This window comes from Panthera uncia (assembly GCF_023721935.1).
Source record: "Panthera uncia isolate 11264 chromosome C1 unlocalized genomic scaffold, Puncia_PCG_1.0 HiC_scaffold_4, whole genome shotgun sequence".
Lineage (NCBI taxonomy): Eukaryota > Metazoa > Chordata > Mammalia > Carnivora > Felidae > Panthera > Panthera uncia.
Window position 1 is genome coordinate 69,187,185 of NW_026057585.1, and position 18,038 is coordinate 69,205,222.

At 39.8% G+C, this 18,038-nt stretch overlaps 1 protein-coding gene across 2 annotated transcripts in view; it reads left to right on the plus strand.

The window, feature by feature from the left end:
- The window catches only part of GPBP1L1 (GC-rich promoter binding protein 1 like 1), a 67,312-nt gene that overhangs the window by 47,190 nt on the left and 2,084 nt on the right, over window positions 1-18,038 (plus strand). For both annotated transcript variants that reach the window (XM_049618644.1, XM_049618643.1), the window contains 5 exons: window positions 5,620-5,692; window positions 6,948-7,141; window positions 15,076-15,216; window positions 15,672-15,830; window positions 17,128-17,252. In XM_049618644.1, the coding sequence (XP_049474601.1) occupies window positions 5,620-5,692; window positions 6,948-7,141; window positions 15,076-15,216; window positions 15,672-15,830; window positions 17,128-17,252 (692 nt within the window). The remainder of the gene's footprint in view (window positions 1-5,619; window positions 5,693-6,947; window positions 7,142-15,075; window positions 15,217-15,671; window positions 15,831-17,127; window positions 17,253-18,038) is intronic.

An 18,038-nucleotide genomic window follows, 5' to 3' on the forward strand; every position in this document is an offset into this window, starting at 1 on the left:
GATACTCAAAAGGAGACTAAACGAGAAGGAACTCAAGTGAATAATCAATGTTTTCTAAGAATTAGAAGAAAATTTTTAAATGAGGGAGAAACATTAAAAGTTAGAATTGAGGAGCACCTGGGTGGCTATATTGGTTAAACGTCCAACTCTTGATTTCGGCTCAGGTCATGATCTCACAGTTCCTGTGTTGGTCTCTGCACTGACAGCATTGCACAGAGCCTGCTTGGGATTCTTTCCCTTTCTCTGCCCCTCCCCTGCTCGCACTCACTTGTTCTCTCTCTCTCTCTCAAAATAAGAATTTATAAACAAAAGTTAAAATTGGGGCACCTAGGTGGTTCAGTCAGTTGAGCATCTGACTTTGGCTCATGTCACGATCTCAATGGTTTGTGGGTTTGAGCCCCATGTTGAGCTCTGTGCTGATGGCTCAGAGCCTGGATCCTGCTTTGGATTCCCTCTCTCTCCCCCTCTCCCTTTCCTCTCTCTCTCTCTCTCTCTCTCTCTCTCTCTCTCTCTCTCAAAAATGAGTAAATGTTAAAAAAAAAAAAAGTTAGAATTGAGAGGCATCTGGTTGGCCCAGTCAGTAGAGCATGTGACCATTGGTCTCAGGGTTGTAAGTTCAAGCCCCACTTTGGGGGTAGAGTTTACTAAATATAAAAAACTGAGTGGGGGTGATGCCTGGGTGGCTCAGTCAGTTAAGTGTCCCACTCTTGATCTTGCTTCACGTCTTGATCTTAGGATTGTGAGTTCAAGCCCCATGTTGGTCTCTGTGCTATGTGTGAAGCCTGCTTTAAAAAAAGTTTTTTTAATGCATCATTATTGTTTAAATGAATGAATGAGTGAATAAAAAATAAAAGGACACCTGGGTGGCTCAATCAGTTGAGTGTCTGACTTCAGCTCAGGTCCTGATCTTGCAGTTTGTGGGTTCAAGTGCCGCATCGGGCTCTGCTGACAGCTCAGAACCTGGAGCCTGCTTTGGGTTTTGTGTCTCCTTCTCTCTCTGCCCCTCCGCCCCTCATGCACGCGCGTGCCCTCTCTCTCTCTCTAACATTAAAAAATTTTTTTGAAGAATTGAGAGATGATACACATTTGGCCAAAAATGATCCAATATATGTATAATAGGATCATACACACACACCCAGAAAATCCCAAAAGGACAAGTTAACAGCTAAAAATTACAATTCAAGAATAATTCCCTGAAATACAGTAAGATTTGAAGCTATGAATTGAAAGGGCAGCCAGAACAGCCAACACCAAATAGGCTTATAAAATGCTAGATTCAAGTGAAAAAGAAAAATACCCTTTGAGCATAAAGTCCAAGTGACTTACAAAGAAAATCAGACTTTGATGAAGTTTTATGACAAGTCAATGGAATAACAATTACAGTACTCAAAATGTGAGCCAAAGATTTTATACTCTATCAAACTAATCTTCATTTCTAAAAGTCACAAATACTAGTGTGTAGGAACTTGGAATATTGTTTCCAAGAATTTTCCTGAGGAAAATACTAGACAAGCTTCAGACAATGAAACTAACCTGAAAGATAAACAGAAAGATGGTAAATACTAAATATATGGCTGATTATAGAACTAAATGAGAGTTAAGAGAGTTTAGCATGTAATAGCTATGGGCTCTTAACGGTCTAGAAAAAGCATACCTTTTTTTTTTTTTTTTAATTTTTGTTTTTTAACGTTTATTTACTTTTGAGACAGAGAGAGACAGAGCATGAACGGGGGAGGGTCAGAGAGAGGGAGACACAGAATCTGAAACAGGCTCCAGGCTCTGAGCTGTCAGCACAGAGCCTAACGCGGGGCTCGAACTCACGAGTCGTAAGATCATGACCTGAGCCGAAGTCGGACGCTTAACCAACTGAGCCACCCAGGTGCCCCACCTTACTTTTTTTATTAGAGATTTTATTTCTGAGTAATCTCTATACCCAACTTGGGGCTTGAACTCACAATCCCAAGATCAAGAGTTGCATGCCCATGGAGCGCCTGGGTGGCTCAGTCGGTTAAGCGTCCAACTTCAGCTCAGGTTATGATCTCACGGTCTGTGAGTTCAAGCCCCATGTTGGGCTCTGTGCTGACAGAGCCTGGAGCCTGCTTTGGATTCTGTGTCTCCCTCTCGCTCTGCCCTTCCCTTACTTATAAATAATAAACATTAAAAAAAAGAGTTGCATACTCCACTGACTGAGCCAGCCAGATGCCCCAAACAGGTATAACTTTTTAGTGGGAGAATGGGGAGAGCCTGTACAGAATAACATTTTATTAGTCATGTTGGTGGTGTCATGTTGATTGTTACTCTGATTACTGTTGTATGTAATCTGTATGTAACTGTTGTATGTTGTATGTAATACGAGATAAAGTGGTTGAATATGATATGATATTCTATACCTTGTGTCCTTGAAAGTCAGGATTCTTGATGTAGAGGAAATGAAGTATAGATATAAGATGTTTGGTAAAAACTCAAGTTTCTCAGTATGAATTAGAATTATCAGGGCACATGGGTGGCTTGGTTGGTTGAGCGTCCACCTCTTGTTTTTGGCTCAGGTCATGACCCCAAGGTCGTGGGGTCGAGCCCCATGTTGAGCTTAAGATTGATTCTCCCTCTGCCCCTCTTCCCTCCTCGTATGCAATCTCTCTCTTAAAATAAATCTTTAAAAAATATATATCAGTGAGAGGTCATGTTATGATATATTCTTTGAAAACGGGTATATATTTCCAGACTCTGCTCATGGAAAAGACCTAAAAGCAGTGACCAACCTCATAGCAATTAGCATCCCTAGTACCCAGATAGTAGTCTTGAAATAGCATTTCTGGACAGGATATTTGTAAGATAAGCTTGGAACATTTTGTCATACTACAAAGCAGAGAAGTGATTAAAGATTACTAGAGCTGTATCAAAAGTATTCAGTAGCCAAATTGAAGATGTTCCCACTGGCCAAATATAGATGCTTCATGCATCAGCTAAGGATATTAACTGATTAAATTTGTGAGTTCTCAGTGATACCTCACCTTAGAAATAAACATGCAGTCTATCTTTCCCTGTGAATTTTACCATTGAGTCACCAAATAGATGAGAGGAAATTCCATTTTATGCAAGTATACTAGCTAATAAAGAAGGAATGATAAAACTGGAAGATCATTGTTTTGCAGCTTGTAGTAAGTTAATAGTTTTAGGCTATGAGCATCCATATCTGCCAGCCTCACAAAAGGAAGCATAATCAGACATTATGTGTCTCCTAGTGCACAAAGCTAGCAAGAAGTTGCCTTTCCAAAATAAAGATGTGTATAGGGGAGGGGGGCAGTTCTGTAGCCTCTAGAACCAACCACCAATTTATAGGAAATACAGAGGTATAAGATATTTTAGAGTAACCTGTAAGTTAAGAGAGTTAAGAGATATTTTTTTGGAGACCAAATAATCATTTTGAGGGATATACACTAGGGTGGTAAAAGAAAAGCAAAGAGGTGTTCACCATAAGTCAGGATAATAGTTATTTTTAGAGGGGAGGGAGGTTTGTTTTTTGGGTTTATGTTGTGGTTTTTTGTTTGTTTTAGGTATTATTTATTTTTGAGAGAGAGAGCAGTGGAGGGCAGAGAGAAAGGGAGACAGAATCCCAAACAGGCTCTGCACTGTCAGTTAATCTGTCACTGTAACTCAGATAATGACCTGAGCCAAAATCAAGAGTCAGACACTTAACCACCTGAGCCACCCAGACACCCCTGGTTTGTTTTTTTTAAATGAGGCTTATAAAACATTTTCTGGTTTGGATGTTGATATTCTGTTGCTTGAACTGCCTGGTGATTACTGGAGCTTTTGCCCATTTGTTTTTTGTAATTTTTTGTATCTGTGTTGTATTTTACATTTTTAAAAAACCAATGGAGAGAAATAGAAGGTACCACACATAAAGTAGCTCTGAAAACCCTAAATGAAATGTGACTAAGAATAAAAGCTTAGGGGCACCAGGGTGGCTCAGTTGGTTGGGCATCCAACTTCGGCTCAAGTCATTATCTCACGGTTTGTGGGTTTGAGCCCCATATCAGGCTCTCTGCTTTCAGGGCAGAACCTGCTTCAGATCCTCTGTCCCCCTCTCTCTCTGCACCTTCCCCGTTCATGCTGTCTCTCAGTCTCTCTCAGAAATAAACATTAAAAAAACAACACAAGCCTGTTAAAACAGGAAAATACAGCTTTTATCTATGGGGACTCCCTTTACCTGTATTTTTCTATCCAGAGGAGTGTATTTACCTGTCCTTCATATTTTGTCACTAATTTGTCCATTTATATATTGAGTTAGTTATTCAGTATGTATCTGTGCTTATCCTATTGTTGTGGTTCTCAACCTTGATGGGTTGAAAATATATACCTGCTGGGGCTCCATCCCTGGAGATTCTGATTCAGAAGCTTTGTAGTGGATCTGGGCATCTTTCTGTTGTTTGTTTAATGTTCTGTGGGTAATTGTGCTGAAAAGCCATTTTCCTACTCTATTACCATATTGTAAAGTTTGGGCTTGAACACCAGTGTCATACTCAACCTTGTTAAGTCCAGTTTATTGCTCTTAACACTTTCCCATCCTTCCCCTCATCTCTTCCTCTATTCCTGTTACCTTCATTTCTCTCTTTATCTATGGATCTGTGGAATTGGTCTCCTAGTTGATGTTTAAACTTCTCAAATACATCCTTCAAGCTGCTTACCAGACTGTTAAAAACTTAATGATTATGGATTATGTTAACTCTGCCCGAGAGATGGATCTTCAATACCTACAGGATAAAATTTACTCTCCCTAAAAACTAAACTGCAGTCTGGCTCTTGCCTACTTTGCAAGACATCTCTTTCACCACAGAAGGATCCCCTCCTTCCCTAGTACTAATCATTCTAAACTATTTGCAGATTTCTGAATATTCTATTCTTTTTCACGCTTTCCTGTCTAGATGTTCATTGAGCATTCTGTTCCTGGAATCACCCATTTTCCAACTTTGGACTTCATCTTTAAAGATTCCTTCTTAGTCCTTTAACCTCTAATGAAACCTTTTCTGATAGCACTTCTTTTTCAAGCGGAATTGACCGTTCCTCTTCCCTAATAGGAATTTTTATCATAAACCCTGTAACCTTTTATTATGCTTGTCTACAAGTATATCTTTGTAGTGGGCACAGGGGCTCTTCTTAATTGTCTTTGTATTTCTAGCACTGTCCCTGGCACATTGTCTGGCTCTGCCCTAAAGCAGTCTTAGAAAAATCACAAATACTACACATTTCACTGTCCAGATTATCCTTAAATCTGAGAAAAGTGATCTACATTCTTGTTCATTCAGTTTTCTGTGCCTCCTTATTTGGCGTATATAGTCCTATTGGCAGATGAGGACTTACATTTAATCTGTTCATTTTAAAAAAACAAATTTAATCCTCTTACATTAAGGGAAATGAAACCCAAGAGAGCCTAAGATTAATACAAGATCTGTTGATTTAGCATTTCAATATCTTCTGCTTACTTGATTCTGATTACAGCGTTAAATAAGTGCTGCTCATATATAATTATTTGATAGGTTCCATGGTGATGGCTACTTTGTAAAAAGTGCCAAAATAATTAGCTTTCTTTATCAACCATTAATATCCCTTTTTTCCTAGCCTTCTTTGAATCCAGAAGCTGGCAAACAGAATCAGCCATGCAGACCTATTGGGACCCCTTCTGGAGTGTGGGGTAGGTAGATTTTGCCATTTTAAAGGCACACAACTTTAAATTTTTCTTCGCATGGAGAAGAGCAAAAATTCTTTATCTCTTTTTTGTTTGTTTGTTTCTTTATCTCTTTTTTTCTCATCTCATCCATTTGCACATGGTAACTAACACCTATTATCTCTTACTCTGCCCGCCGAAAATACCATTGAACTGTAATGGTAGTGGAGTCCCAATACAGATAATTGAGAGCTTGTAGAGCCCTGAATTTGAAAGATTTTAAGCAAAGGGAGAATAATCTAAAGCTTATAAGTAGTAATGTTTAATTAACATTGCTAATTCATTTGTAACAATTCAATTGAATTTTATGTTGTTATAATTGTCTCCTAAATATTTGGCAGGCATATATAACAATATGTACTAAGCATTCTTTCATATTATTGGATACTCTTCTAAAATGTTCTTTGAAAGGCTGCATACTACCACATCCTATAGAGTATTTTGTTCAGCCAGGTTACAGTTGTTTTTTTTTTTTATTTGGTGGGGGTGGTTAGGGGGCAGGTTTGGCAGTTAAATGTTGCTTATTGTAGAAGGCAAGGTGAAAACATATACATATACCTGTTTATGTGTACATGCTGGGAGTAACTAGCTTTATAAAAAATTAACATACAAATCAATGTATTTTATACCAAATGTGATCTGTAGTTTTGAAATTGTTGGCATTTACAAATGAGACTCCCCTAGTTCCTACATTAGACCTATTCAGTCAGTAGTTAGGCATCTTATTGGGAAGGCTTTAGCATACCTGAATACTGGTTTTGGATTTTGAGTTACGGAATTAAGGGTGCTTGTTGTACCATTTCCCCTTTGTTAATAGTGTAAAGCTTTGCTCCACTTTGATCAGAAGGTCCCATGGTAGCCTCCTTTTCCCAATTTCCACATCTCTCTCCATTCCCCTGCTGACAGGAACTGCCACCCTTGGATATGTTCTTGATGGCCTGAGTGATCACACCATACACTAGACATATTAAGCCCCTGAAGGACTACTAACATCTTTGGGCTTTCTGGTTGATTTATGAATTTAGCTTCATATGTTGCCTTTTTTCCTGTAGTTCTCAAGTATTGTCACTTTTGAGAATATCTGTTAAGTGCACACCAGGAAATGTTTGTCCCTCAGTCTCACCTGCCAGCTCTCTGTTGAAAGTGAGGACTTCATATAAACTGTGCTTCATGTTAACCATTGCTTGACATTCTTCTGTCTCTTCACTATTGTATTTCACAGAAAACCCACCTAGTGCCAAGCAACCTTCCAAAATGCTAGTCATCAAAAAAGTTTCCAAAGAAGATCCTTCTGCTGCCTTCTCTGCTGCATTCACCTCACCAGGATCTCACCATGCAAATGGGAACAAATCGTCAACCATGGTTCCAAGTGTCTATAAGAACCTGGTTCCTAAGCCTGCACCACCACCTTCCAAGGTATGATTTGGAATCCGTATAAGAACCTTATACAGCAGAAGTTTGGTAATAAATTAGGAAAAAAAATAGTATTTTTATTTTTTTCTGTTGAATCATTCGCCAGATACTCATTCAGTACTATATATATTAGGTACTGAATGAGTATCTGGCGAATGATTCAACAGAAAAAAATAAAAATAGATATAACTGTATAGATATCTATATAGTTATATACAGATATCTATAGATATAGTTTACTCTGTCTCCAAACTCTCTACTGCTGCCAGCTGCTTTCTTAGTAGGCTTCTCATTCTCATGAGCTTCATCTCATAAACCTGTTTCTCTTAATTTGCTGTTTCCATTAATAGCATCAACATCCGTTTGATCACTCGGATGATTGTCTAGATTGGCTGCTGCTTTCCTCCTCATTACTCATTCCCCTCTACCAAGCAGTTATAAAGTCCGTGTCAGTTACTCCCTCTGTGATGTCCTGTGCCCTTTTCACCTCCCATTTACTGTTGTAGTGTCCTCTTCTATTTCTTCATCTCCCTGTACAGTCATCTTGTACAGAACTGCCAGAATGATTATCATAAAACAATTTGAATATAACACATCTTTTCCTCAATCACTTTAGCGGTCCCAAACCATCTACAGAAGGGTTTGGTAAACTTTTCTGTGAAGAGCCAAATAATAAATATTTTAGGCTTTGCTGGTCACTTATGACATATGGTCTCTGTTACCTTTTCTCCCTTCCCCTTGTGTTTTTTGTTTGTTTTACAGTGCTTGAAAAATGTAAAATATTATTAGCTCATGGGCCATACAAAAACAGGCCTCTGACCCACGAGTTGTTGCTTGCCAACACTGATCTTATAATAACAGTGGCTAGACTCCTTGGCAGTGGCATGTATAATTCTTTATAGCCTAACTCTAATCCATCTTTTATATTTTACTATCGCTTCTTTCTTTTACCTGGGAAATTAGTTATCCTTCAAGTTCATGTTACCTGCTCTGTGAATCCTTTTCTATCACATACATCTAAAGATCTAATTCATCCTTTTATCTCTAATTGAGTAGTGCTCTTGTCTCTTATCATAATATTTATAACACTTTATTGGATCTCTTTAGTATAATTTAAAATTTTTTTAGTGTTTTTTTAAAAATTTTTTTTAACGTTTGCTTATTTTTGAGAGACAGAGCATGAGTCGTGGAGGGGCACAGAGAGAATAAGATGCAGAATCCAAAGCAGGCTCCAGGCTCTGAGCTGACGGCACAGAGCCCGATGTGGGGCTCAAACCCACGAACTGTGAGATCATGACCTGAGCCAAGGTCGGACGCTTACTGGCTGAGCCACCCAGGTGCCCCCCCCCCCCCAAATTTTTTTTAATGTTTATTTTTGAGAGAGAGAGAGAGAGAGGCAGACACAGAATTTGAAGCCGGCTCCAGGCTTTGAGCTGTTAGCACAGTACAGCAATAACTAGAATTTACTTTGTTATTGAGAGGAAAACCAGTGAGCATTTATTCATTTCCTCTGTGTGTAAGCACTGTGTTTGGTGGTTATGAACAGTACAGAGAAGTACAACATGGGTCATGATACTCCATGAGCTGAAAATCTGATTAACAAGATATAACAATATGAAAGGTCATGTGATATACGTGAAATGAAATAATAACATGCTAATAACAAGTTCTAAACAGACTTGGAATAACTAAATTACTTAAACACTATTTAGGGGGCACCTGGGTGGCTCAGTCGGTTGGGCATCCGACTTCGGCTCAGGTCAGGATCTCACAGTTCGTGGGTTCGAGTCCTACATCGGGCTCTGTGCTGACAGCTCCGTGCCTGGAGCCTGTTTTGGATTCTGTGTCTCCCTCTCTCTCTGCCCCTCCCCTGTTCACGTTCTGTCTCTGTCTCAAGAATAAATAAACATTAAAAAAAAATTTTTTTTAAATAAACACTATTTAGTGTTCAGTTTAGAGGAGCAGCATCAGTTCAGATTATGACCATTGAGGAAAATGTTATTGAAAACTGTCTTTTGAACTGATCTTTGGAGAATGATTCACATTTGGATAGGCAGAAAAGAGTCTGGGGAGTATTATACATGGTAAGAAGAGGTAAATGCAAGTTCTGAAACCAGAAAACACTAGGCATATTTGAGGGATAGTGGATGATCATTTTAATTACTCCTGGGAGCACTGGGGAAATATCCAGACTGGGGGTCCTTATCCTAGTGGTAATGAATGAGGCTTTCAGGGTAGATAAGATCTCTAAGGGAAAAGGATGGAAGAATAAAGAACGGGAAAATAAAACTTGGAGGAAATATTTAATATCTTATAAATATTAGGGGCGCCTGGGTGGTGCAGTCGGTTAAGCGTCCGACTTCAGCCAGGTCACGATCTCGCGGTCCGTGAGTTCGAGCCCCGCGTCAGGCTCTGGGCTGATGGCTCGGAGCCTGGAGCCTGTTTCCGATTCTGTGTCTCCCTCTCTCTCTGTCCCTCCCCCGTTCATGCTCTGTCTCTCTCTGTCCCAAAAATAAATAAACGTTGAAAAAAAAATTAAAAAAAAAAAAATACTGTGCTATCACAAAAATCTGGGTAGGTGAGTTTAGATAGCAGCTGGGGTTGTCAACGCTTGTCAGTTGTTGCTGACCATTTGAGGAAAATAAATGAAAAATGGGTTTTGACCTTAGCAATTGGAAAGGTTTAGATGACCTTTGACTTTAGGTTTTATGAGAGTGGTGTAGGGACAAAACAAGATGTCAGGGGATCCTGGAATTACGTGGGTGGAAGTAGAGGCAGTGGCAACTTTTGAGACTTGACAGTAAAAGGAAATAGAATATATGTGGTGGTAAAGTTAAGTGAAAGGATGAAGAAATCTGTAGGAAGAAGCCCTTGGGAGCAACTTGGAATATACTTCAAAGAAGTCATTAAAGAATCATGGCTCAGGAAGAAATGAGTGGGAATAAAACTGATTGACAAGTTGAATTATCTTTGAAAGGGTATAAGATACTTGTTTCTCTGATGTAGAAGGGAAAGAATGTGAATTTAAGTCAAGGGAGCAAGTACTATCAAAGAAATAATGTGGCATGAATATTAACAGCAGGGCCTTGGAGTAGATAGAGTTCACTTTGCACATTCTTTATGATATGACCGTGGTCAGGTTTTTTACTAAGTCTCAGTTTGATCATCTATAAAATGGGGTAATAGTACCCATCTTTTAAGGTTTTTGTGAGGAATAGAAGAGAAGGTTTTATGAAGTACTTAAAGCTGACATATAGTAAGTGCTAATAAATTATAGCTATTATTATCAATATGCCATCACACTTTATGTTTGCTCCATTCCTTAAGAATTTATAAAGAATTTTTATGAGTGTTACTTAATTAGAAATGAGTGCAAGTATTCTGTTAGACTCTAGAGAGTATAGAAATGAGTTAAGACAATGTCATGTCCTCAAACACCTAGGAACGGTTTTGAGGGTGAAGAAGTGGCAAGAACAAAAGTCAGGACACAGGGTTTAAGATTAGTTTAGCCCTGTTGTGTAGGACTATCCTAAGTGGAGGATAGAATGAAAATAGGAAAACTAAAGTAAAAGCTGTTACTGTCCTTGTAAAAGGTAATGAAGCCTGAACAGGGATGATGAAAGTGGACAGAGAAGGGAGGTGGTGAAGTCACACAGTGTGAAGCAAATTAGAGGCCGAAAACATGACACCACATGTTCTTCTCTGGGAAACTGGTATAGCTCTGTAGCCGTTTTACTAGAGGTATAAAAGAGAGGAAGGTCAGATTTCAGGAACAGTTAATGAGAATGGTTGTAGATATGTGAAAAGCGAGGTATTAGAGGAAGGAAGAGGTGAGATGACTGGAAAACGTGGATTTATCCATTCATTCATTTTCTCTAGACGTTGAGTATCTGTGTATTAAAACCTGTGTCACTAGAGGCACAAAGTAATCTTAGGGGTGCCTGGGTGGCTCAGTCGGTTGAGCATCAGACTCTTGATTTTGGTTCAGGTCATGATCCCAGGGTTGTGGAATCAAGCTCCCTGTCGGGCTCCATGCTGAACATGTAGCCTGGTTGGGATTCTCTCTTTCTCCCTCTGCCTCTCTTCTCTGCTCCTGTACTCTCTCTCTCTCTAAAATAAAACAACAACAACAAACCCCAAAATAATCTTAAAGAATTTGCTGTCTAGTGGAGAGACAGATATAAAAAATAAATGTTCTCGGGGCACCTGGGTGGCTCAGTCAGTTAAGTGTCCAACTTTGGCTCAGGTCATGATTTTGTTGTTTGTGAGTTTGAGCCCCATGTTGGGCTCTGTGTTGACAGCTCAGAGCCTGGAGCCTGCTTCAGATTGTATGTCTCCCTCTCTCTCACTCTGAAAGAGAAATAAACATAAAAAAATAAATAAACAATAATAATAATAAATGTTCTTCTCAGAGTCTTTATAGATAAGGTCAGATTTGAACTGGGTTTTGAAGTAGAAAAGGAAAGAATTGCCATTTATTGACATCTTCCTATGTTCCAAGACCTTCATTAGGCCTTTTACATATATTCTATAAGTTTACTCCTCTAATCCTAGGATGTAGAAAATTCTGTAATATGAGATTACATAGCTGATAAAGTGATGGAGCCAGGGCTCTTAAACCAGGTTTGACCAACTTCAATCCAGAGCTGTTTCCACTGCTCCAAAATGTCTACCATCCTGAAGGATTAAAAAAGAGGAAGTTGAGAATTTGGATTTTAGAGTCAAACTTCATGCCGCTCTCTAGGGCTATGATTTTCAGCAAGTTACTTAATTTTGCTAAACTTGTTTCCTTAAAAATAAATTGGAGCGAATTATATCTGTCACATAATTGTGGTAAAAGAATGAAATTAAAGTTTTAAAAGTACTTGGAATATAATATTGACACGGCCTAAGTCAGTAAATAGTTTAAAAACAGTAGAAGTTTGGGACACACCTGAAGGGCTGGCTCAGCCCATGAAGCATGTGATTCTTGATCTCAGGATCATGAGTTTGAGCCCCACATTGGGCCTAGAGATTACTTTAAAAAAATAAAACAGCAGAAGTTTGTTAGGGAGCAAGTAGATGGGGCTTTTGAGGCAGAGGAACCATTGTTATCCAAACAGAGAGGAAAGAAAGGGAAGGAAAGGAAGGAAGGCAAAACATGGCATGTTTGGGAAAAGACAAATGCTTAAGTATGGCTGATAGTTGGGAATTGATGGGGGGAAGGACTACTAAAGCCAGTCCAATCATGGAGGTCTTTATAAAAACTCAAGAGAGACAGCACACATGGGTGGCTCACTTGGTTAAGCATCTGACTTCAACTCAGGTTGTGATCTCACAGCTTGTGAGTTCAAGCCCCAAATCTGGCTCTGTGCTGACAGCTCAGAGCCTGGAGCCTGCTTTTGGATTCTGTGTCTCCCTCTCTCTCTGCTCCTCCCCCACTCACACGCTGTCTCTGTCTCTCTCTCTCTCAAACATAGATAAACATTTAAAAAAAAAAAAAAAAACCTCAGGAGAGAGGTTAAGTGTAGAGATACAGTTTTACATATTATCATATGGTCTCAACAATTTAAGGGATTAAACAGTTACAAATAACTGGTTAACTGAGAAGCATATTACAGCAGAACACTGAGGCTAGAGCCCTGGAGAATGCCTCCTGGATCCACTGAAAAGACGCAAGGGAATCCAGAAAGGAAAGAGGGGACAGGTTCTGAAAAGATGGGTAATAGCAATTTCCAAAAACAGATATTTTTATTAAGAGCTGGCCTTGGAATATAATATGACAACAAGATTTTTGGTTATTTATTGAAAGAGCTAGTTAATTAATTGATTGTTTAGGGAGAGAGTGCAAGCAGGGGAGGGAGAGGGGGACAGAGGATCTGAAGCAGGCTGTGCCACCCAGGTGCCCCAAAAGAACTATTTTATTAAAATGGGGATGGAGGTGAATGTTGCAAAGAATTGAAAAGTAATAATGAGCAAGTGTAAGACAGCAGATACTGACTTAATGCAGGAAAGCTTGTCAATAAAAGGATGGTAGTATAAAGGAAAATAAATGTGTTTGGTTTTTTTCACCTAGCTTCAGTAAGGTGGCTTAGCATGTTTGTAGATAAAATGGAAGAACTTATTAGAAGGAAGGGAGGAAATAACTGATAAATTCTGAATGGAAAGAGAATGAACTAGGTGTAGAATGGTAGAAAGGGAGTAGGAAGCTGTTAAACTTGAGGTGCAAAGGAGGGAATTGGGGAAAGTTTGATCTAGTGACTTCTGACTTCTGAGTCCAGTAGGAGAAGACAGGATCATTTGTGGTGGAGAGAGTTGGGAGTGCTTTGATTGGAGTTTAAAGGAAAGGGAGGACATTTTTTAAAAAGCTGTGTTGAGGGGTACCTGGATGGCTCAGTTGGTTAAGCGTCTGACTCTTGATTTCGGTTCAGGTCATGATCTCATGGTTTGTGGGATCAAATCCAGCATCGGGCTCTGCACTGATGGTGTGGAGCCTACTTGGGATTCTCTCTCTGCCTCTCCCCTGCTCATGTATGTGTGCTTGGTCGGTCTCTCTCTCTCTCTCTCTCTCAAAATAAACAACAAAAAAAAGCCAACCATGGTTGATATGTGGTTCACTCTGATGCATGTCTACATATATAATTTCTCTACTAAAAGAGGGCCCAGGGCAAAATGGGTTTTGTCCAGTGAGAAGCCAGCTATATAGCATAGTGTTTGAGTTACTGAAAATTAAGATTAAATTGGAATAAAGTTGGGCAGAGATGTAGGTATCCTGTTGCATGTAACATTGGTAAACTTTTCATACTACTGTGGCAGAAATGTAAGTGTTTGTGTGTCCTGAGGTGACAATGTTAAAAGAAAGACAAGGCATCTGGTAACCATCTACAACTCTGGAAGCCACTGAGGAACTATCATCTTTGATATTTAGTCTTATATAAGCAGCCATCTTTAGATTTTGATGAGCACAAGAAAAAAAATTAATCTCCATTCCAGTAGGGTCATTGTCTCTCTTATCTGCTTGCATGTTCTTTTTGGAGGCATTGCAAAAAAACAATACTACATACTATTTGAGTAACCTTGGACAAATTGTATAACTTTCTTAAAAGTCAATATAATAATTATACCTAATTAGAATAAGAATGTGAACAGTTTGATAAGCGTCTGGTAGATACTCATTTACATTAATTCCTTTCCTAAAGCCTATAATACCCTGTTGAATACCAAGAAAGAAATTCTTTTCACTCAGATCCTTCCTTTGTCCTGACCGTCTCTCTGTTCTGATTGTTTCATTCTGGAAAAATGGACATTTTTCACTTATCCAGCCTCACTCCATTGATGTGCTTTGTCTTCCTGTCTCTTCAGACAGTGTGGTTGACTCAAAAAAAAAAATCTTCCAGCTTCACTATGCTGCCATCAAAATTGGAGCTAGGGCCAGCATGACAAAATAGGCCTAAGCCCCACAAGGCCAAGCAAAGAAAGGATCAAACCAGCATTGTCTAGCCATTTACATTGCCTGCTCTGGCCTCCTAGAACTAGCTTCCTGCCATAAGAGTTCCTTCTGGGAAACAAAACATTTTGGGGTCCAGTAAGTTTGGAAAATGCTGTATATTATATCTGCCTCTCCAATTCATATACAATTAAATGCTTTGAGAAATAGCACAGTGAAGAAACCTGTTGAACTTTATTCACTTCAGCTTCTCCCAGAGTTATTGAACCAGAGCTTTCTTTTTGAGAAATACCTATTAATATCCCATGACCCTTCTGGTTCCCATCTGCTTTTTTCTCCTTCAAGTGCCTAACATCAGAAAGAGGTTGCATGCCTCCCAAACATGTTAAGATGGGTAAGCTCTTGGAACTCGTGTTCTTACATAACATTTCACTGTTTACTTTCTGATCTTCCAGGCTGAGCTTCTGTCTCCATACTTGTTTTGACTGTTTTATTCTTTCTTCCTGTGTAGCCCAGTGCATGGAAAGCTAACAGAATGGAACACAAATCAGGATCCCTTTCCTCGAGCCGGGAGTCTGCTTTTACCAGTCCAATCTCTGTTACCAAACCAGTAGTACTGGCTGGTGGTGCAGTTTTAAGCTCTCCTAAAGAGGTGAGTGAGGACAAGGCCAAACAGCCTTTTCTAAAATTGCCATTTCTCATTTACTTACATGTGCTAAGATACACGGTATGACATGTACAACTCTAATTCCATTTCCTTTGTAGCTGTGCTTCTCTCAGAGTCATTTCTTGACCCCATTAGCGTCTAAAGATGGACAGTAGCTGAGTAGTTAGTAGTTGCTCTGTAGTAGACTATGTTAGACCGGCATCATTTCTCGAGACTATAAAAAAATGAAAGAGATGCTGTATAAACTATACAGTCTTAACTGCAAAAACCCTGCAAAGCTGAAGTCTGTTTATATGAAAAGGATAGTTTGTTTTTGATAAAAGACAGACTGGTAAATAGGCTGCCAGATTCTGGAAACCACTTCCATATAGAAGTGACCCAGAGAATTCCAGTTCTTGCTCTTTGCTGTCAGGAGCAACCTATTTGTGATATTTGCCCAGAGTCCCTCCAGCACTACTCCTCCAATTGAGATCAGCTCCTCTCGCCTGACCAAGCTGACCCGCCGAACTACCGACAGGAAGAGTGAGTTCCTGAAGACTCTGAAGGATGACCGGAATGGAGACTTTTCAGAGAACAGAGACTGTGACAAGCTGGAGGATGTAAGACCATAGGAATTTTCTGGGCAACATAGGGGTTTTCCCGTGTTGTATTTATGCTTTTTTAAAGTCTTGAATTGGTTAGTGCTATAAGAAGTTGGTAAACTTACAGAAGCTTTTATCAGTTAGGATTATATTTACTTGCAATATAAGAAAATCTGACAGGATACCTGGGTGGCTGAGTCAGTTAAGCATCTGACTTCGGCTCAGGTCATCATCTCATGGTTCGAGAGTCCAAGTCCCACTGCGGGCTCTCTGCTGTAAGCACAGAGCCCACTTTGGATCCCTCTGTTCCCCCCAACCTTAGAAATACATTTAAAAAAATTAGAAAATCTGACAAAACCGTAAAACCAAGAGGGTTTTGTTTTGTTTTGTTTTTGTTCTGTATCCTACAACAGGAGAGTTAGAGGTTGCAGTTTAAGAGGGTGAGCCTGGGGCACCTGGGTGGTACGGTTGGTTAAGTGTTCAACTTCAGCTCAGGTCATGATCTCACAGATTGTGAGTTCGAGCCCTACATCAGGCTCTGTGCTGACAGCTCTGATCCTGGAGCCTGCTTCAGATTCTATGTCTCCCTCTCTCTCTGCCTCTCTCCTGCTCGCGTTCTTTCTCTCAAAAATAAAATAAACATTTAAAAAAACTAAAAATAAAAAAATACGAGGGTGAGCTCCTTGGTATTATCAAGAAACTTGTAAGTTTTAGTCAACTTGGGCTTGGCTAGTTATGCACCTCTATACTACCCATCCATGTTCTGGCTAGGGAAAGGACAAAGAGCGAAAAACCTGAAAGAGGATGACGTCTCCCTTTTTTAAGTGCTTTCCTAAAAGCCCCATCCTGCAATTTGCATGTATACAACATTGGCCAACTGTCAGATAGCAACACCTAGCTGCAAGAACTCTAGGAAAGTGAACTTTTTTTTTTTTTTTTTTTTTTTTTTTACCCTGGGATAATGACCTGAGCCAAAATCAAGTGTCGGACGCTCTCAGTTGACTTGAGCCACCCAGGTACCCGAAAGTCAACTTTTTAAAGCTGAGCACAGTTCTTTAGACCAAATGATTGCATGGGTATTGCATAGGGATCTAATAGCTCTGCCACCATTGACATAACCTGAAGTTAAGATCCTGACTAGTTGGTAATACTTTGGAAATCTTAGTAAGGTGAGCAAGTCCTCATTATTAAATAGGAAGACTTTTGAACTGAAGTTGCTTTCTGGAAAGCACTTCCCTCAATCCTGACTCCTTAATTTTGTAGATTACTTTTCTTGCCACAAAGGATCATTAAACCAAGTGTGTCCTTATTTCAGTTGGAGGACAACAGCACACCAGAACCAAAGGAAAATGGAGAGGAAGGCTGTCATCAAAATGGTCTTAGTCTCCCTATAGAGGAGGAAGGGGAAGTCCTCTCACATTCTCTGGAAGCAGAGCACAGGTAAGGGAAGATCAGATCACAGTGGATGCTGTGTATGGCCTGCGAGAAGCTTGAACATACTTAAGACGTTTCACATCTGGTCTGGCATACAGAGAGAAGTGTCCATTAGCACAATAACTTGTTCTCTCTGTATGCCCCTGCTTTGACCTATTGCCCGCTGGGCATTGCTTTACAGATTTGCCAGCTTTTTTTACACTTTCCTCTCCAAGGCTTTCATGTAGTTTAGTTTCAGATTCAGTTTATAACTCAGTGGAAAGGGGAACCGGTTTTCTGGGACTGTTGTGCTGACCCTTGGGCCCTCCTAACCCAAGTGAGCAGTTCCAAGAGGCCTTTAAAGGGCCTTGGGAGGCATGAGACCCCCATGGGTGGAGTGCATTCTTTTAATGAGGGCCTCGAACACAGAGCAGCCAGCTCTCTGGGCAACTAACTAGATGGCAGATAGGGCCTGCCATGTTTGGCAGTCCCTTCCTGAAAGGAGGTTCCTGTCCAGAATAACTTTAGGAGTCAGCAAGATCACAAGAGTATGAAGGAGACCACAATGCCATGAAGTTGAAAGAAAACTTAGGTACATGTGGAACTGTACTAATCTGCTTACAAGAGACAAAAGTGAGATTTCTTCCTCTGTTTTGTCTATGGGATAGAGAGGGCCCTTGCATTTTGGCTCTTACGCAATCTTATTTTCTGCTCTACTATCTCTTCTCTATAGCCCTTGTGCTCTGGAAAGAGCAACTGTGGAGATCCCTCATTTAATTCAAGCACCTAAGTTGCCATAATTAAAGTTTACCC